General features: G+C 34.8%; 1 protein-coding gene across 1 annotated transcript; it reads right to left on the reverse strand.

The window, feature by feature from the left end:
- Window positions 1-7,721: 7,721 nt before the first annotated feature.
- On the reverse strand, window positions 7,722-19,148 carry LOC133326801 (G protein-coupled receptor kinase 2). Its single transcript, XM_061535409.1, has 7 exons — window positions 19,040-19,148; window positions 18,778-18,967; window positions 11,338-11,583; window positions 11,110-11,267; window positions 10,835-11,038; window positions 10,494-10,757; window positions 7,722-7,846 (listed from the first exon to the last, which is right to left on the reverse strand). The coding sequence occupies exons 1-7, from the start codon at window positions 19,088-19,090 to the stop codon at window positions 7,754-7,756; spliced, it is 1,206 nt and encodes a 401-aa protein (XP_061391393.1). The 5' UTR covers window positions 19,091-19,148; the 3' UTR covers window positions 7,722-7,753.
- Window positions 19,149-22,753: the final 3,605 nt, after the last annotated feature.

Here is a 22,753-nt window from a genome sequence, read left to right on the forward strand (position 1 = left end):
TATGTCATTAGTTTTATTTATGGTAGTACCAAGGTATACAAAGTCTTTGACTACCTCGAAGCTGTAGTTCTCATGTTCCACAGTTGGCCCGAGTCTACTGGACGTCTTGCGATACAATCAGCTTGGTCTTCTCGCTGTTTACTGCCAGACCCACTTTGGCAGACTCCTCAATTTGTTCAAAGGTGGCTGTTATTGCTCTCAATGTTCGACCCATTATGTCGATGTCATCAGCGTAGCCGAGTAACATGTGTTGTTTGGTGTACATAGTGCCATTTCAGTTCACCTTTGCCTCTCGTATGACCTTTTCCAGCAGGATGTTAAAAAGGTCACACGACAAACTGTCACCTTGTCTAAATCCTCGTTCGGTATTAAAGAGCTCCGACTTTAACTGCTGACCTTGTGTCACTTAGAGTTAACCAATATAGCCGTATTAATTTAGCAGGAATGCTAAACGCCGACATGACTTTAAACACCTCTGAACGGATAGGGTTGTCGAATGCGGCTTTATAGTCGACGAATAGGTGGAATGTGTCGATTTGGTTTTCGTGGTTTTTTTCCACGATGTGATGCAGAGTGAAAATCTGGTCAATGGTGGACTTGCCTGCTCTGAAGCCGCATTGGTATGGTCCAATAATGTCATTGACAATTGGCTTTAGTCGTTCAGACAGCACGCTGGATAGCACTTTATATACGATGGAAGGATATAGTTGGCACATATCGTCTTGTCTCCTTTTTTGTGAACGGGACACAGGATGCTGAGGCTCCAATCATTGGGCATGCATTCCTCTACCCAATTGTACTAATCAGCTGATGCATGCTCCTTACCAGCATCTGACCACCAGTCTTGAACAGATCGGTTGGTAACCGATCGGCTCCTGCTGCTTTATTATTCTTCAGCCGATTGTTTGCTATTCTGACCTCTTCTTGGCTAGGTGGTATACACTATACCATCATATTTTATTGGTTCTGGGGAATCCGCTTCACCGCTACTATTTGATACTAGAAGTTTTTCAAAATGCTCCTTACAGATCCTCAGCACGCTGTCTGTGTCTGTCACCAGTTTTCCCTCTTCATCTCTACCTTAGGATGTGCCTGCCTTTGGTTTGGTGTTTTACTCGTTGGTAAAATTTCCGGTCTTCATTCTTTGTTGCTTTTGCTGTAGTTTGTAGGGAGTGGGAAATTCTTTGCCATTGTGCTTCTATACTATTATAGGGACACGAAGTGTTTTGGTCAAGCAGGTGGGTAAGCTGAGCGGAGTAGGCCCCTGCTACATGTTGTGTTTTCAGCTTTTCGAGTCGAGTTTCTGTTTTACATTAGATCGCACCTTTTCTGTTACATTAAGACGGGTGCGAACCTTGGCTGCCACAAGGTAATATTCGCTCCACGTATCGATCGAGCGTTTAAAACACTGTACGAATGCCTTCCGTCTACCACAACATGGTCAATTTGATTTCTCGTAGCTTGATCAGAAGTAATCCAGGTGGCTTTGTGTATACCGAGTTGCTTGAAACTTTTGCTGCTAACTACCATGTTTTTTGCTGCCGCGACGTCAATTCGAATGTTTCTGAGTTTTCCGACGGTGGGACCAAAAATATTTTCCCTTCTGGTTTTTGCATTAAAATCTCCTAGCAAAATTTTAATGTCATGGCCAGGGCAGCGGTCATATGCAGTTTCTAGGCGCTCGTAAACATTTCTTTGGTCTGTTCATCTTTGTCTTCTGTTGGAGCATGGGCGCAAATAAGAGTGATTTAAAAGAACTTCGCTTTTATACGGATTATAGCAATTCGTTCATCTACTAGAGTGAATCTGGAGACGAGTTCTTTTATTCTCCTGTTAACCATAAATCTGCAGAAAAATTTATGTCTCGTTTCATGGCAGCCATAATACAGTGCGTAATCATCTGATTTACTTACGCCAGTCCCTTTCGAAAAGCGAAAACTGCGCCTGTTCTGTACAACGTGCGCACATTACAAGTGCAGATTTGCAGATCGTGGTCCTTTATACGTTTGCGGGGGTCGTTAACATTTTTCTTTTTCTTAGATTTTGTATAGTAGTTTTTGTTTTCCTAGTGTGGGCAACTAACCCGACGCCTCAACCCATTTTTTTATAGTTCTTATGGGTGAACTCGCGGCACATATCAGCTCACTATTTCGGCAAGGTCAGTGTCCGCGGGAAGGTCAGTGTCCACAATTGAGATGAAAGAGGGTGTAAAATAAGCCTGGACTTCGCCATGTTAAAGCCAATCAGAGCCGTTGCTTGGTATATATCATCCACTACGCCATCAATCAATCATCTATCAATTTAAAAAGTCCGACCTAAAAGTATGCTATAATTTTCTTTACATACCAACCAGAGCAGAAAAATTGCCGCTTTTAAAAAATCGATTTTTGTGTGTTTTTTTCATCTTCAGGTAATAGGCGCCCAGAACCGAACAGAAAGTATATTTTAGTACATCGTTGAATTCAAATGCCAATAACTTAGGGACTACTTTTCCGATTTTTAAAAATTGTAAACAAATGGTTTGAGAAAAAATTTAAGTATTATTCCATATTGGCAATACATATAAAAACTTATGTTATATAAGAGAAAATTAGCAATATTTGAAAGTATAAGGATATTTTAAATATCGACTATTTTTTGTATAATGTAAACAAAAAAGACACTAGATTTGTTTGATTTATACGAAATATGGCATAACATAACACATTGAATTGAGTCTAGAATGACGTATCCTTATCATTATCGGCCCCGTTTTTATACTCTCAACTTTATGGTTAATGAAATATTGGTGTAAACCCCATGTTTCTTAGACCAAATCCAATTTGCTCGTCCGTCTGTTTGACTGGTAGAGGTGTATGATAACACTCGAAGGGAGAACCGATTTCATCCAAATTTTGCACATTGTAATATGTTTATCTTACATAAATTATGTTAAAAGATGGTACTTGGTCCTCTCCTTCTGGTACCTCCCCCACAAGGGTCAACACTTGACAAACCTGCAAATTTATTTTAAAGTGCTTTAGTGAATAATAAACCTATTTTAAATCCGAATATAGTGTCTTTAGGACAACATCTTCTAGTACCTCTCCACAGATGATCAACTCTCTGATAAAAAACATATATCTTCTTTCAACGAATAATAACACCTGTGCATTTGTCCGTATACCTACGCAAACCATACGCTGAGGGTTCATACCGGTCGGCAACGCCGACTGACTTTTATTTATCCATATTATATTTATATAAAAGAACAACAACACGTAGATGTATTTTAATATTTATTTATTTTTATTTCTTCATTCTTTGTATTATTATTTTTTAATTATTACAATAATTCATTTTTGTTTTTTACTTTTTTATATTGTATTTTGTTGCATCATTACTTTCCATATATTTTATATTTATTGTTTTAAAAAATACATAAACTATTTGTTTCTTTTATTATAATATATTTTTTGCATACATATGTATGTATCTCTGCAATAGAATGTTGTGATATCTAATTTTTTAATATATTTCATTAAGGTTTACTAAATAAACATAATGAAAACTAAAAATGTATCATTAAATAAATTTAATGAACATTAAATATTAACACAGAAATTTAAAAAAATTAGAATTCAAATAATTTTAACTTTAAATATTGTCATAGAACACTGTAAATTATAAAAAAAATAATTTGTTATTCTAATTTTCAAAATCATTTAACATCATATTCTCACTGTGAGCATTGGATGTAATTTTTTAATATTTTTTGTTATTCTAAATTATATCTTCAATGTGAATGATTATAATTTCCTCTTTTATTCATTTTTTATTTAATTTTCTTTCTTATTTAGTTTAATTCTTTATACTCTAATACATTTTAATACACATAGATTTATAATAAGAAGCAGGGTCCGAAAAATATAGCCACCATAATGTTTGTTTACAATCATCAACTGTATGTGTTTTGAAATATGTATTAATCAATTAAGAAAAATAATAACAATATAATTTAATTTAATTAATATAATTTTTGCTCTCATAACTTAAAAATAACTCTCATAACTTTGTCCGATTTCTTATTCAATTTACACTAGAGACCAGAATTTTTCCATTATTTGCTTTGTTTTGCATGTGAGTGGATTGATTGAAATCGGTTCATTTATATGTAGATCAAACAATACACAGATGATTGCCCAACCACTGGTTATTGTACACATAACATCAAATACATTAGAAAGAGGCGTTTCTTAAGCTTTGTATAAATATTCAAGTAGGTTACTAAAAGAATCGTTGAAACATATCTTGTATAATACACACAAAGTGCTCTAGACTATCATATATTCGGCTCAGTCCAACTTTTCTCCATTGGATGTAACTATTTACCTCTATTAACTTTTAACTCCTTACTCTATTAACACAAATAAGGTAAACAGAATACATTTTTCTTTATTGTAGAAATTACCGATACTCAAATCTTCAAAATATCGAAAATGAGACGGGATCTATTTATGTAAAACCGTGGTCCTATATTGAACATTTTATAGCCTCCAAGAGCTCAAACTGACAATTCGTTTGAAAAATCAGGCTAAAAAATCATAGATCATGTAAAATCATAGACTTATATATGCACGTTTTCTGCAATGAATACAAAATTCCAATTAGTTTGAAAATGGAACTAAACTCTTCAACATGCCTAAAATGGCCGTTAATATAGGGACTATTTCTACAAGGATGTTTTTCAACCTACAAGATAGTGAATTTTTAAGTTTACGCCCTTCTCGATTAGAATATGTGAACAAATCCTATTACAATACCGAAAATGGGGCGGGATCGTTAAATTGGCACTATCTCAACTCGTGGACCTAGATTCAAAATATTCTACAGAGATGTTTATTACCCTCCGACAACCAGGAATGGCAAATTACAAACACTTCGATTGGATGCGACAAAAACCTTTAGCATATTGAATATTGTGTTCATTAATGGTCTCAACAGTCATAGAAATTTATTTATGAATATTAATATACATGGTTCCTTTTGAGAATATGCATAGAATCACTTTCTGAGTCGATCTACGCATGTCCGTCTGTCCGTCCGTCCATGTATTTTTGTGAATAAATTACAGACGCATTTATGATCCATTTTGGATGAAATTTGGCACAGTTCACTTATTTGGCCCAAGGACGAAGCCTATTGAAATTGGAGAAAATCGGTTCAGTTTTAGATATAGCTCCCATATATAGTTTCGTCCGATTTTTGGTGAATGATACACAAAACTCCCAATATTAGTCCGATTTAAACAAAATTTCGCACAGAGTACTGAATTAGATCCAGATTGATGTCTGCGAAGACACATTTAATTTCGCCCGATTCCATCTCAATAATTCTCCAATGATTCTATGTCTGTTCTATCTACAGGATATTGTAGATATTAACATCTCTTGTATCAACCCAAAGTGGTGAAGGGTATCATATAGTCGGCCCCGTCCGACATTTGAACTTTCCTTACTGGTTTGAAAATAAAGTTATAGGTGATTTATTAATTAAATATATATATATATATATATATTGGACTTTCTACCGGTAATATTGTTTCGTGTCTGAGTGTTTAATATTTAACTTTAATTCAATATTTCCCCACTGAGTCGGGTTCCTATTAATATAAAAATAACTTTATTGATAGTTGCCGGGCATATAGGCCTGCTACGTTAGCTCGTCCACGATAACCGTCTCCCAAATTCATTTGAACTCTTACAAATTATCTATAAGAATCGAAGAAGGTCTAGAAATCAAAACATAGTAATTGCTTTTATTAACCTTGTAATTTTAGTTGCTTTAGTTTTGGCCACAAGTGTACTTACGTTATGGGGCATACGATGGATACTTTGTCGTGTTGCAAACGAAATGACAAATTTAATATTGACTCTACAATGATGTTTCTGAGTTCCCCTAAAACAATTAAAACAAACTTACAGCATTTTAATAAATTTTACATGTAGTCAATCCAGAAGTTCCACTCAAAATTAAATAAATAAAAATACACATTTCAATTTTTTTATATATTATTGCTGACGATATTATTATTGTTATTATTTTGTTTAACTGACATTTATGGCAAAAAAATTGTAATTTTTAACAATAAAATATTTTACAATTATATGGGTCCAAATATATTTATAAATTTTGTTGATTCTATAAAAAACTATAACCAATTTTCTTATTTCGAATTTTTTTAATACAATTTGTTTCTAAATTATTATTATTAAAAAAATAAAAACAAAAATTTCAAAAATTCTATATTTTATTTTTTAAATAGTAAATAAAATGAACTGAAGAAAAAAAATTATATATATAAAAATTATTTCATAATTTGTTTTTTGTTTTTACTTTTTTTTTGTAAAAATAGAGTATGTATAAATTATGCGTTTTTGTTTGCTCATTTTGTAAATATGCAATAAATTTGTAATATGTTTTCTGTTATTTAGTTTTTTTTTATTTATTATAATTATTATTGGATATTTTTTGTTGGTTTTTTGTTTTATTTTTAAAAAGAAGTCTTTTAAATTTCGTAAATAATATTAATAATAATAGAAAAAATACACAACTTATATTTATATATTAGAACAAAAGAAGGAAAAAAAAATACAATTTAAAATTAGGAAAAAAGGAAATAAAAATATACAAACAATTTAACACATGGGCTAAAAACAAGGGACATGGTTATTGGACACAAGAATTTGATTTAATTTTCAGAAATTGAAAAGTCACAGTTATGGTAAAAAATATGGTCTCAACTTTAAAACGAATTTACATGCCCTTGCAAGCCTATGTGTTATATAGATAATTTTACAAACATACATATCATATATATTTATATATGTCGTATTGTATATATAGTATAGTTTAAGACAATGACGTATGTAATTACTTATAAGACTCAATGTTAAAGTGTACAAATTAAACTTAAATCTAAAAAAATAAAAAGAAAACTAAACAGCACTCCTAAAATATCAGGAGAACAACTATATACGACTGTATAATTCTTAGCACATTATATCTAATAGAGGTTGTTGTATCCATTGAAGTGGGGAATAGGGGTGTCTGATTCTTATCATTTTATTATTTGTTTAAAAAATAAATTCTCTTTAATAATTTGTTTTTTTTAAGAGAAACATTTTTTCCTCAAATAAAATAAAAAAATATCTTGGAAATGGATATTCATATGAATCTCTGTTTTATGTATGTGTATGTATTGTACGTAAATCTTACATTCAGATGGCAAAAAAAGGATTCCCATTATGATGTCCATTAAAATATATATTTTTTGTTTGTTTGTTGTTGTTATAATTGCAGTTAGTTGCGGTAGATTATTTAAAATGTAAGACGATGACGACAATTATTTTATATGTATGATGAATTTTTGTGCGATTTGTTTGTTGGTTTGTATTGGCATATGTGCCAAATAGAGGAAGTGAAAGTGAAGGGGGTTGGGAAGTTTTGTTTCCGATTATAAGTTTTCTTTTAATTATTCCGTATTTTCATATTTGTTTTTTTTTATTCTTCTCGCCATTTAAAGTAATTAAATTTTTGTGTTTGTTTCTGCCTAAAGTGTTTTTTGTCTAAAGGATTTAAGTAGAATTTTGATAATTATTTGTTGTTATGGTTGATGTTCTTGTTGTTGTTGTTGTTTTGACGTGGCATTAGATGTAGTAGTAGTAATTGTTGCAGACATATTTATTGTTATGGAATTATTGATTTTCTTCTATCAGCTCTCAACAGTTGTTGAACTAACACTATGACTAGTGGTTAACAAATGTTCGGGAATGGGAATGGGTTGAGTTCTAGCCGGTTGTTTCTTCTGTAAAAAGAAAAGAAAAGGAAATTAAAGTTATATCTATTTTGTGGGATAAGAAAATATTTAAACTTAATGAATAAACAAATTAAAATTTTAATTGTATAGAAAGAATTTCATCTTTAGAATATGTATGTAATTTTTTTTCGATTAAACATTCGGCATTGTAGTAGACTAAATTGAATTTCCATTTTAGATTCGAATTATCTAAAATATAGAGTTTAAATGCAACTTTGAAAGAATTCTAAAAAAAATAATAATTAGAATTTTTCGTAAACACCAAACTTAACAATATATTACCTTCTTCCATGAAAAAAATACAAGAAAAGTGTGACAAAGATGCCACTGAATGTCTAAACCTGGATAATACAATTCAACCACCAACTACCTAAATTTCGTACGGTTACAAGTAGGAAAGAAGACATCGACATCACGTTCGGTGCAGACTAAGAAACCTCATTGAGTTCAATTAAAGGAATATGTCGGTCATTGGCCAGCCATCCGGAGCCAACGGGTGCGCCTATAAGAGTGCTACATGAGTCCTAGTCCAATCAGCTCTTTCTAGAAATCTGTTGATTTGTTGTTGTCCACTGGAGTCATGAGAAGACCCCCTGTTGCACTTCTCAGGACAAATTTCTGGCAGATCTGGATATTCTTCCACTACATATCGCCACACTAGCGCCGCATAGCTTTCCACTGACCGGCATCCTACTGCTTTATAATAGGTCAACAAGGTTTCTTTGTCAGCACCCCAAGTGCTGCCGACTTGAGGACCTTGTTTTAACTTCTCAGCTTATGGCATAAAGCAGTGGCTTGCGCAGACAACTTGAAAAGTCTGTCGAACGCTATTCCCAGTATCTTGGGGTAGTTAGTGGTGGGAATCCCTTCTCCATCGACCATTATGTTCAGCGGGAGCTCTTTTTCAGCCATCCTTGTGGTGAACAGTGTGGCTGTTGATTTTGCGGCGGATATTTCCATATTCCTCAGAAGGGAGAAATTTACGAGAAGTTTAATCTCTCACAAATGTCATCAATAATGGGACCCGGTAGTTGTGGCATAGAGATCGTAATGTATGTTTTGGTAGAGGTTGAAACACCCTGTTTCAATCTACGAGGTTTAGGTTTCCTGTTTCTGATTTCCAAGTACGACGGGCTTCCACACATATAGTTGATTATTAAAGTTTCAAACGCGGAGATTTTTCATCTCTATGTCCTCGAACAGCTTGGCATGTTTTACGGTATCGAAGGCCTTTAATAGGTCATCATAACTATTCGGTTGCATGGCCTGTTCTGGTTAAATCTTCTGCTAATATGTGTGGAAATGACGTGTAATGATATTGTTATGCTGTGCATCTTGCGGAATCCATGCTGATGTTGAGCAACTGGAAAACTGTTTCTCAAAGATGGGAGGATTAGCGCTTCGAGTATCCTTGCTACTGGCGATAGGAGTCAAATCGACCTGTACGCTTCACCCCTGCTGGCATATTTTCCAGGCTTCAGTAGCGGGACCACCCTGTCTATTTTCCAGGCTTCAGGAATTATGTGGGTGCTTAACGATAAGTTGAGCACTGATGTTAAATACACAACTTCGAGTTCATCCAGCTCTTTAAGCATTATCATGGATATTCCGTCCAGGTGTTTTGGATGACTTAGCGTTTTTGATGTGGTACCTCCTTGGCTCGAAGTGACCTCATGCGACGCAGTACACCCTTTTTCGCCATGTCACTCTCGGGATGCTCAATAAATTGCCGGTTTAAATAACACGCGCACCTCTTCGGGTCTGTCGCAGTTACGTCGTTAAATGTGACAGCCGCCCTGTTATCCATTCTTACAGGATTCGAAAGTGACTTAACCGTTGCACACAATTTACTTGTCAGTTTAGTTTCCTGTATCGGACCGACCATTATTCTCCTTCGACTCATAAACTCCAAAATTTCTCTGATTTTTTTTCGCAATTGAAATGTAAGAACGATGCATTCTTTAGGCGCTGAACTGCAAAATGCGGTGTAAAGTGCTGCGTGTTCTGCTGTTGAGGAGACTGAGGGGGTGTCTCACATTTCGACGATTTAGATGACTCGGACGGCGAATCCTGGGACACGCTGGGAGACGTGCATGAAGCGATGTAACTCCTTTCGCTTTACTCCTGCATCCGGTTCAGTCCAGAGAAACCTCGAAAATGCAACCATTCTCTACATACATTGAATCTCATAGAGATGGATCAATGATGGATGAGGTTCCGGCAAACACTACAGAACAAAATAGTCAACTTTACACTAAACTTTCGTTTAATAACCCAGTGATTGATAGACTTGCAACAGTTTTCGGTCGTCCATAAAGAATAATCGCGCAATAATTAGCTAGTCTAGACTGCTTCTGTTCGTGTTTTATAATTTTTTTGCAGATATTTTATAGAGATAGAGCCCAAATTATTCATAAAAATTAACTCTTTCAATTTACAATGATAATTTGTGTGCCTACAACGAATTCCCGTTACATAATTATGAAAACTCCGTTGCATGTCTGCTAAGAAAACTGTCTTCCGCTACTATGTGTCCTTTTTCAATTATTTTCAGACCTTTATGAAGATATTTTACGATCTTCGGTTATGCCCACGTTTTGTTGTTTATTTATTTCTATAATTTTATGCGACTCACCTTTCTTCGGAAGGGAAAACATCCAGTTGTATCTGGTTGAGGTATGGCATTTATTAATAAATCCGGTGTTGGATTATCATCGGGACCAAATACATTTAATTCTCTAAAACAATCGGTTTCCATCATTTCATTTTGCCATGATATTGAAACGGAACCGGTATTGAATTTCGTATAGAAATTCGAATCCGATTCATCAATATTAACACCTTTGACCGTTGAAAATTGTTCAATATCCAAGACATCTTTGGCATAAACTGCATGGGGCTGTAATAAAAATGACAACAACAAAATAAATATGTAATAAAATATACAAACTAATTATATTTGAAGATATTACTTACATCTGGTACAAATGGCGGTTCAACCATACCAGCCTCTAAACGTTTCCAATTGATACAATTAAAGAACGGATGCAGTTTGACTTCACGAGCACCATAACGGCCATTGCGACAGCCTAAACGTAATTTAACAGATTTGGCGAGTAATTGTTGGCATAATGAAGGGGCCTCATCGGTAAATTTACTGGAATACTTTTCAGGATCCTCCTACAGATGTACAATGATAAAACATTTTAAATTTGAAATCCCTTTATGTTCTATATATAAATCAAACATACCTTAACTCTTCGGTCGACTTCCTCGCGCTTGACTTTTTCTTTGCGTGCCCTAAACGGAGCCTGACCCTCAATCATTTCATAGAGCAAACAGCCAAAACTAAACCAATCCGGTGAAAATGAGTATTTTTCATTATCAATTACTTCTGGGGACATATAACCTGAAAAAAGTGGGCGAACAAAATTAGTAACAAAATATTTAGAGTGTATATTTGTTTCATCATTACTTACCCACTGTTCCTACGCGACCTCGTACCATTTCCCCGTCAATTTCTACAGCTAAACCTAAATCTGAGATTCGAACATGCCCATGATCATCTAGCAGGATATTTTCAGGTTTACAATCTCTATAGACAATGCCTTGTTGATGTAAATGTTCCAGACCGCAGACAACTTCGGCAGCATAAAATCGGGCACGTGCCATTTCAAAGCCCGGCTCTCCGCCCATATTGTAAATGTGGAATTTCAAGTCACCACCTGAAAATAAGTTTAGGTATAAAATATATTTGTGTGCAGAATAATAATAAATATATTTGAATATAAACTAGATATACATCGGTTGAATTCGAGCGGGATATATAACGTAACATGGGCTTTAACATGGCGAAGCCCAGGCTTATCTTGGTCTCTCTTTCATCTCAATTGTGGACACTGAACTCCCTGCGGTGTCACCTGGGGTAACTATTTTCATAATCCATTGAAATAATGAGCTGATATGAGCTGATATGCCGCGAGTTCACCCATAAAAACTATAAAAAATGGGTTGGAGCGGCGGGTTAGTTGCTCGGAAAAAATTAATAATATAAGAAAGCAACGAAAATACAACCAAACCCCTCTAATGTTGACGACCCCCGCAAACGTATAAAGGACCACGATCTGCGAATCTGCACTTGGAATGTGCGCACGTTGTACAGAACAGGCGCAGTTTTCGCTTTGGCGGATGTGCTCAAGAAGTACAAAGCCGATATTATTGCCTTACAGGAAATGCGATGAAAAGGGACAGGCGTAAGTAAATCAGACGATTACGCACTAAATTACAGCTGCCATGAAACGAGACATGAATTTGGCTGCGGATTTATGGTTAACAGGAGAATGAAAGACCTCGTCTCCAGATTCACTCCAGTAGAGGAGCAAATTGCTAAGTTCTTCTACATCAGTCTAATTTGCGCCCATGCTCCGACCGAAGATAAATATGAACAGGCCAAATACATATTTTACGAGCGCCTGGAAACAGCATATGACCGTTGCCCTGACCATGACATTAAAATTCTGCTAGGATTTTAATGCAAAAAATCGGAAGGGAAAATATCTTTGGACCCACCGTCGGACGGCATGAAATTGATTGAAAAAAAATGGTAGTTAGCTGTACCAGATTCAAACATCTCGACACAAGGCCACTTGGATTTCTCCCGATCGAACAACGTGAAATCAAATCGATCATGTTGTGATAAACGGTCTTAATGTAGCAGCAAAGGTGCGATCTATTGTAACAAGGAAACTCGGCGTCAAAAAGCTGCAAATACAACAAATATCGGAAGCCTACTCTGCTCAACCTACCCAACTGCATGACGAAAACACTCATTGTCCCGATAATAACATAGAAGAACAGTGGCATAGAATTGCAGCAAAAGCAATACTTGGGTACCAAAGACCATCATCAAGAAATCCGTGGTACAATTAGGAGTGTCGTAATGCTACTGATATGGAAAACGCAGCGTATAGGGCAACCCTGCAGACAGTAGCAACACGCAATGGAGAATTATCGGAAGAGAGGAGAAACGTATTTCAGAAAAAAGAAGAATGAACAAGAAAAACGTGAGCGTGAACAAATCGAGATGTACAGGAGTCTGAATGAAGTCCGGAAATTTTACCAGCGAGTAAAACAACAAACCGAAGGCTATGGTGCAGGCACATCCTCCTGAAGAGATGAAGAAGGAAACATGGTGACAGATACAGACAGCGTGCTGAGGATCTGGAAGGAGCATTTTGAAAAACTTCTGGTACAAATAGTAGCGGTGAAGAGGATACCCCAGGACCAGTAATAGATGACGGTATAGAGTATATATCACCTAGCCAAGATGAGGTCAGAATAGCAATCAATCGGCTGAAGAATAATAAATCAGAAGGTGCCGATGGGTTACCAGCCGAACTATTCAAGACTGGTGGTCAGATACTGGCAAGGTGGCGATATGTGCCAACTATAGAGGAATAAGTTTTCTTCCCATCGCATATAAAGTGCTGTGTGAACGACGGTAGTCAATGGTCAATGACATTATTGGACCATAACAATGTGGCTTCAGACCTGGCAAATTCACCATTGACCAGATTTTCACTCCGCATTCGACAGCCCTATCCGTTCAGAGGTGTTTATAGCCATGTCTACGTTCGGCATTCCTACAAAACTAATACGACTATGCAGGATAACTTTAAGTCAGCAGTTAAAATCCGAAAGGACCAAGCTAATGTATTAACGCGCAAGACGTCCAGTCGACTCGGATTAACTGAGGAACTTGAGAACTACAGCTTCGAGGTAGGGAGATTTTATATACCTTGTACCGCCATAAATAAAACGAATGACATTAGTTTGAAATTCGGAGAAGGATTGTCATGGCCAACAAATGACAATATGGTCTAAGTAAGCAGTTTAGAAACAAGGTCACATCCCGCCAGACCAACAAACAGACTTTACATGGCGCTGATACTACCCGTGCTGTTATATGGATCTGAAGCATGGACACTTGCGCAAACAGATAAGGCAGCTCTTGGGCCGATCTGCGTCGACGGTGAATATCGGCGTCGAATGAACCACGAGCTTTAGAATTTATGAGCGGACATCGACATAGTCAGTCGTATTAAGCTGCAGCGACTACGGTGTCTAGGCCATGTTGAGCGAATGAATGATAATGCCCCAGCCCAAAAGGCATATAAAAGCAAGCCTACTGATGGTTCACGCAGAAGGGGAAGGCCACGAATTAGATGGAAAGACCAAGTAGAAGACAACATCTTGGAGCATGGTCTTTTAAATTGGAGGAGATGTGCACAAGACCAACGCGTTTAGGAATCTTTTTTAAGCTTGGCTTATGGAACAACCATTCTGTAACAAGCCATCTAAGTAAGCAAGTAAGTATTAAAAACATATTTCTTGTCGCACATTAATACGCTCTTCACATCACATTTTGGTCGGAATAGTTTCATATTTAAAAAATAGTCTCCTTATCGGATTTATATTAATGTCTTTGCGGCTGGTGATAACGATAATGTTGTTTCAATAATATAAAAAAATCCAATATATTATTGTGTATTTAAAGATAGACAAACATGTTATGCCACAAGGCTGTCTATGAATAAAATAATATTCATTACAGATGACTGGGTTTGCGCCTCCCCCCAACTCCAGCTTAGTTACACATTGTTGGCATACATATTTGATATGCTAAGAAACCATTTATGTGGTTGACGGCTGGTTGGTCAGTTAGTTGGTCATGACTTTTATTGTGTCCAATGGAACATGAAAATCAATTACTTTTTATTGTATAACAAAACGAAACTATAAATGTGGATAACATTTCCATAGAATGTTATATAATTGTATTGCAAATAATATTCAAACAACAATAACAACAACAAACTGCCACAGTGTATACACAAATGGCATCGTATGGTATCATCGATGTGATTAGTTTTAAAAACAAATTTCTATTCAGCAATGATGATGAATATTCTCGGATACAAATTGAATGGAAATTCAATTAAAAGGCATCATCGACCAACACACATACATATAGGAATGCTACAACCACAATATTGCGAATAATAAATATACAGTAAAATCATCAAACACCATTGCAGCAGCAATAAGAAATTGTCGAAAATCAATAATCAAAATTCATGACAAAACACCATACAAATGAAAAGCCATAATATAATTAAGGGAACCCCCCCATTCTCGATTTTATTTTTTCAAGATTTTCAATGGGCTGGTAAATCAATACCAATGCTTGTTAAGGTTTGTAACTTTGCACATATATAATTGAAGATTTAAAAGAGAAGAAAAATAATTTACAAAAAAATTTTGTTATTGTTTTGTTGTTGTTTTTTGTAATTAAAGAAAAGTCCTTATTTTTGATGGCGGGCATGATAACTCCTCACTGGAACATCGGAATCCGAAAATTCCAACGGTGTTAGAAAGAGTACATGTCTGACTCTCGTATGAACTAGGATTATTGACTTCGCTCTAAAATTAAGAAAATGGTGGCCCTTTGAAAAAATATTTTTGAAAAATCGCGGATTTTTTACCAAAAACCAAGTTAAAAAATAAGGAAGATCTTTACCGATTGGCTTTATCCTAGTTCATACGAGAGCTATACACTCCCAGAGAAACGTTGCAAAATTTGGAACCGATTGGATTATTAGTTTTTGAGTTATCGTGCCCGCCATTCGCAAAAAAATGTTTAGAGAAAAACGCGTTTAAAGTTTGAGAAGCCCTTCAGCCGTCACTTGATGCTGACACAATAAATCGGATATATCTTCAACAGTTCTTGAGATTTTCACTTTAAATTTTGTAGAGACATTCTTTAATCAGTGTAGATTCGAATTATATCAACAAAAATTTTGACCCCGAGAATGGGGGGGGGGTCCCCTTAATTACAATCATTTAGATGTGTAGATCCTTTTAACATACAACACATATACAACATTTCATATTTACAAATTAAATTTTGCAATTTATTTTATAAAGCCATATAGACTTTGGGATTTCTACGAAATTAATAATATTTCCTGTTGCAAATAAATAAAGCATACTTTAAGGCGCTTTTCATAGCACACATAATATGTACGAAATAAATGATACAATCAATGTAAATACTTAGTTGTAACAATTTTGTAAATCTAATAAATTAATATTAAGTCTAAATTGTGTAGAATATATGTCGCCTGTTGTACATACATACATTTTAATTTATATATTTGAATTCTTTGGGTTCCTAAATCAATATACGTAAATGTATTCTACTGTGTACATAGACGTAAGGAACTTTGCATTTCTAAGAATTAATGCAATGTAATTAGTTTGAAACTACCTGGAAGAGTTAATTGAATGTAAAAATCTGTTCCTGTATGTTGTTGACGTACTCAAAGTATTTGCTTAATATTGTTTGTTGTGTGAGCTGTTTAAAATGATCAAATTTAAAAATGAATTTCTAAATACAAATTTATATGCAATTGGAAAGGAATGAACATTTCGTGTAATATTTAAATTTACCACATTGTGTTACAAATACCAACGATATAAAATAATATAAAAATTAAAATTATTCGAAAAATTGGAAATTTAAAGGAATCAACAAGTTGAAGCAGTATATATGAGTTGTTAAATTTTGAAAGTGGTTAAAGTCCGTTTTATGTTCTGACACAAATCTTGGTTTTCTACAAAAGTTTATAAAACATATTACATTATATATATATATATATATATATTATCGCCATTTTCAAAAATATTGAATCCAAATATTAGTTTGGGAAAAAATAAATTCATTATTTTTATATGACTTTATCGAACATGCTTCGAAATGCCCGATTTAGGCTAAATATGCACCGTTTTGTTGTATGATTTGTTGTCATTTCTCCGATTTTATCGACATTTTCGACAACCGGTTTCACACATCAACCGGTTGTCGAAAATGTCGATAAAATGTCTAGAAAGATACACTGATCATCAGGATATCTACAAATACTCTGTTGTCTTCAAGATAAAATCTATAAATACTGTTAATTTTACGCTGGTGGAGTAGACCATGTACTGTAGTTTTTGAAATCGTTTAAGGCCTTTAAGGCCACCTTGTTGATATTCAGCTAGTCTATAAAGACACTCTGGCCTTTAGAAGGTCCATAAATATTCCGTGGTCTCTAGTCTTTAAAGACTCCATGGTCTGCGGCAAGTCTATAAAAAATTCATGCTATTCAGCTAGTCTAAGTACTCTCTACTCTTCATCTCCTCTATTAAGACGAATAAAGACTCCGTGGTCTTTATCTCGACTATAAAGACTTCTTATGCTTCAGCAAGTCTATAAATACTCCCACGTCGAGAAAGAAAGACTACCTGGCCTTCAGCTCGTTTTTAAAGACTCCCTAATCGCAGGCCCGTTTATAAAGAGTTCCTGAACATCAGTTAGTCTACAAAGACTAGTAGTCCTCAACTCATCTATAAAAACTCCTTGGTCTTCTGCCCTGATATGAAGATTCTGTGGACATCAGCACATTTATAAAGACCTGCTTGACCTTTAGCTTGTATATAAAGTCTTCAGCAAAGTTTTATCTCCATGCCTTCATCTACTCTTCAAAGACAGGTATTATAGACCAGTCTTAAGCTCGTCTATAAGGATCCCCGCCCTTCAGCTCGACTTTAAAGACTCGGTGGCCATCAGCTCATCTAAAAAGACTTCGTGGCCAGTTTGTCTATAAACACTATCCGGGCCTTCAGCTCATCTATACAAACTCCCTGCACTTCAGTTCGTCTATAGAGCTTCTCTGGCCTTCAGCTCGTATATAAAGACTCCTAAGTCTACAGCTCGTCTATACAGACTTTCTGACCCTCAGCTTCTCTGTAAAGACTTCCTGATATTCAGTCCGTCTCTGTCCGTCCGCCGGTCCGGATTTCACCTCGCCTAAAAAGACTCCCTGGACTTCAGCTCCTATATAAAAGCCTTTGGAATACAGCTTCATCAATACAGCTTCCCTAGCAATCAGCTCGTCTATAAAGACTCCTCAGTCTTCTGCTCCTTTATATATACTTCCTGATCTTCAGCTTGTCTGCAAAGACTCCCTGATCATCAGCTTGTCTGTAAATACTCCCTGTCTTCAGTTTGCCTATAAATATTCCCTGACATTCAGCTTATCTTTAAAGAATTCGTGATTTCCAGCTCGTCAATAAAGACTCTGTGTCCTTCAGATGAGCACCTTGGCTTTCAGCTCGTCTATAAAAAAACTTCTAATCTTAACCTTGTCTATAAGGACTTCCAGATCTTAAGCTTCTATATAAAGATATCTTGGCATTTTGGAGGTCTATTCCCAGAAAATTGTCAACATGGGTCCATGTTTTGGCATATTTGGCGCTGTTTCAACCGCAGAAAGCCTTCATATAATGGTACGACCCCATTTTCTTTATATTGTAGGTTTAATTTTTCTAATCGAAGGGTCTAAAAGTTGGCATTCCGGGCTCTTAGAGTATGAAAAACGATATTGTTGGGAAGTATAAGGTCCGATATTATCATCTTGCTGAACTTAAAACGAAACGCAAAACGCGTCACATAATGGTGGGAATGTAGTATCTCTCAGACTTTCCTTTTCTTTGCAACTTCGATCATGTAGCTCATCTCGAAAGAGGAATTAATAAAAACATTTACACGAATGATCCTTCGCCCTTTCCATTGCAACTTCGATTATGTAGTGACAGACGTTGACCGAGTAAGACTCGGGTCGTCGTTTGTTGGTGGTAGTACCTCTCAGTGGTTAAGAAGCCTCCTGACAGAAATTTACAAAGTCATAGACCTCATATAAGGGTCCAACTGGTTTCAAGTACTTTAAATGCAAATCTCATTTTTGAGCTCAAACAAAATCTGCTCGAACTTCACAATAATTTATATAACATAATACTATTTGAGCCAAACTCACCATTCATTATTGTTAGCACCAAACATAAAGCATCCTTTGTTTCATAAGCATAGGCCAGATTAACAACAAAACGGGAATTGATTTTCTGCAGTATTTGTTTTTCAGTCAAGACCATAGATTCGCCTTTGCGTTTTTTAATTCGCTTCTTTTCTAATTTTTTGCAAGCATACATTTTCCCTGTGGCACGTACCTAAAAAACCATACAAATGAGTATATATATTAATATTTAATAAATTTAATAAAAATCATAAAAAATACTCACCTGACATGCACAAACTTCGCCAAAGCCACCTTTGCCCAGTACACGATACATACGAAATGTTTTGTATGTAATTGGTTGAGCCTCCAGCCATTTCCATTGTAAATAACTAAGAAAAATAAATATGGGTTTTATATGAAAACTATTAGCAAAAATATTTTAATAAAATTCCAGAATAATAATAATAAATATGTATATAAAATTCCACTACAAATATTTTAGCTGTGGCATCATTTTGCAAGTGCAAATATTTTATTATATAGATTTGTTTTGTGGTGTGTGTTTATACAAATGTTATTAGTTGTGGTTATATTTATAAATATCTTTCATTGGGAAACCCCTTTGACGCAATTTTATGTTTATTCACCCACTTCCCAAAAAACACCATCAGCCAGCAACAATGTCAACGATTTAATTTCAGTCATTGGTACGAGTATTTGGTGTTATATGGCAACAGCGATACTCAAACTCAAAATAGAAAAAACAAAAACAAAGATATTATGGTATTATGATATTATGGTGGTGTATGTTTAATATTCCTATTTATATAGTCTAAATAAATCGTAACAATTCATATTATTTATATAATGAAGGCTCTACGAAGGGACTGCTCTATTTTCAACGGGCTCTATATGTAGTAAAATAATTCACTTAAGAGTCACTTCTCGTTGTCAAAAAATTTAATGATTTAATTAGAATCTACACTAATTCAAGAATGTCCCTTCGAAATTTCAAGTGAAAATATCAAGAACTCTTGAAGATATAGTCGATTTATTGTGTCAGCATCAAGAGACGGCAAGAGTAATTCTCAAACTTTAAAAGCGTTTTTCTCGAAGCAGTATTTGTACGAATGAGGGCACGGTAATTCAAAAACAGTAATCCAATCGGTTGAACTAGGATAGAGCCAATCGGTTAAGAACTTCATTATTTGTTAGCTTAGTTAGTAGTAAAAAATAGGCGAATTTCAAAAAAAAAAAAAAAAATCAAAAGACCACCATTTTGTTAATTTTTGAGCGAAGAAAATAGTCCTAGTTCATACGAGAGCCAGACATGTACTCTTTTTAACACCCTTGAAATTTTCGGATTCCGATGTTTCATTGAGGAGTTATCAATCCCGCCATCTTTAACCACAAAAAAAAAAAAAAACACCAAAATTCAGCAAATTATTTTTTTTCTGTTTTAAATTTTAAATTATATATGTGTAAAGTTACAAACCTTAACATGTATTGGCATTAATTTACCAGCCCAATGAAAATCTTGAAAATTTAAAATCGAGAATGAGGTAGTGCTTCCAATCAGTGTTGCCAATTTAGCACTTTTAGTGCTAGATTTAGCACTTTTTAAACTCGTTTAGCACCAAAAAAAGTGATCTAGCACCTAGCACTTTTTTTAGCATTTTTTATTTTTCAGTAATTTTTTATAATTTTTGTTTCATCCCAACAAATTTTCCCGTTTTTCGATTTCATATTGACGCATTGAAATTTCCCTATGTTTCACGCGATGAATTTGATTTTCCAATGTTAAAAAAGTGACAGTAGATTTGTAAGCAGGTACTTCATATGGTGACTATGACATTGTCTGCTAGTAGATTGTTTATTTGAAAAAACCAAATAAAGCGGTCCATTAAAATTTTCTGAAAATAAGTTTTTTAATGCACCGGCCATCCTGAATGCCAAGTTAAAACCACTTAAGAGTACCGAACAGGACCAAAATAGAAAAATGTCGGCAAACATATATTTTTATACCCTTCACCACACTAGGGTCAGGGTCTTATTTATTTGTGCATATGTTTGTAACAGGCAAAAGGAAACGAGGTAGACACACGGTTCCTTTTGAGAATATGCATTGAATCACTTTTTAAGCCGATTTATGCATGTCCGTCCGTCTGTCCATGTTAAATTGTAAACAAAGTACAACTCGCATTTTTGATTCGAATTGGATTAAATTTGACACAGCTCATTTATTTGTGGAAATAGGTTCAGATGTAGATATAGATTCCATATATATTTTCGTCCGATTTAAGGTAAGGCCCTATATATCCTTTCGATTTGCACGAAATTTGTGCATAGTGATTAAGCCTAGAAAGACGTGTGTTAAATTTCGTGAAAATCGGTTAAGATTTAGATATAGCTCCCATATATATTTCCGTCCGATTTAATGTAAATGGTGCACCAAAGTCCCTATATATCTTTCGATTTGCACGAAATTTGGCATAGAGTATTGAATTAAGTTTGCAATGATGGGTGGTGAGTTTCGAGAAAATCGGTCCAGATTTCGATATATGTAGCTCCCATATAAATTGTCGTGCGATTTTATGTAAATGGTGCACCAAAGTCCCTATATATCCTACGATTGGCTTGAAATTTTGCATATGGTACTGCAAAATTTCAGAAAGATCTATGTTAAATTTCATGAATATCGGTTCAGATTTAGATATAGCCGATTTTAGGTAAATAGTGCACCAAAGTCCCTTTATATCCTTCGATTTGCTAACCTCATAAATCCCGAAATATGAAATTACAGTTACTTTGGGATAATGGGGTGCTGCCGTTAACCAGCAACCCCTAAATATGTGCATATATTAATAATTTCTGATAAGGAGATTTTTTACTCAATTTGAAATATCAAATTAAAGCCAATTCGATTTTAAAACGTGTTTATGAGGGCTACGTTTAAAAGTGGACCAATGTTGATAATTTTTAGTAAGAAGACTTTCTACACAGGGAGAATCCGAAATACAAAACCGCATATTAGGTTGAAAATGTGCCCAAAACCTTAAAAAAATCAAATATTGGGTATGGTATACACAAACAAGACCAATATATTTAATTTCCAATACCAAATGTCCTAGGAGTAGTGCAATATATGGGCAAAATTCCAAAGCTCTGTTTTCAATATTGCGACCTCAATCGAATGGACATGGCTAAATCGACAAAGAATAGCCTTTAACCCTACGGTCAATAACCAAAAAAGTATACGTAGATCAATAACCGTGGTACATTTGTACCCATCCAAAGATAGCTCTGTAACTCATTAAAAAAGTGAACTATCGTGAGGTTTTTTGTTTTAAATTAGTCTATGCGGATTTGGTCTAGATGTAGGAACTCAAAATTATATATACATTAAAATAATATATATTTAAATCCATGCTTAAATGATAATCTATCTAATACAATCATAGTAAATTCGTTATAGCTTTCGAATGGGTTAAGCTTTTTTAGTTATTTTTTTATTGAGATCTTATTTATGTGTTCCTCAACCCCTCTGCAAATTTTTGTGGCCCTAGACAACATGGGGCCATCAGGGCGACTCGTGGAAGTCAGAAACTACCCTGGTTTTCCCTTGGTATACAGGGACTAAAACAATTATTATTGCCAATTATTCACATTTTATGAGTTTAGAGATTGTGATTGGCACATTTTTAACACTATTTAATACTTTAAAACGTTATTTAATGATAGTTTATATATTTACGTCAATTTAGGATTATAATAAATCAGACTAATTCGATTATAGAAAAAGTTTCAGGCCCAATATGAAGAATAATTGGATAATTATTGACAATAATCATTGTTTTTGTCCCTGTATACCAAGGGAAAACCAGGGTAGTTTCTGACTTCCACGAGTCGCCCTGATGGCCCCATGTTGTCTAGGGCAACAAAAATTTGCAGAGGGGTTGAGGAACACATAAATAAGATCCCAATAAAAAAATAACTA

Source organism: Musca vetustissima, unplaced genomic scaffold (genome assembly GCF_032173495.1).
Source record: "Musca vetustissima isolate MV318-11 ecotype Yass unplaced genomic scaffold, APGP_CSIRO_Mvet_v1 utg17496, whole genome shotgun sequence".
NCBI lineage: Eukaryota > Metazoa > Arthropoda > Insecta > Diptera > Muscidae > Musca > Musca vetustissima.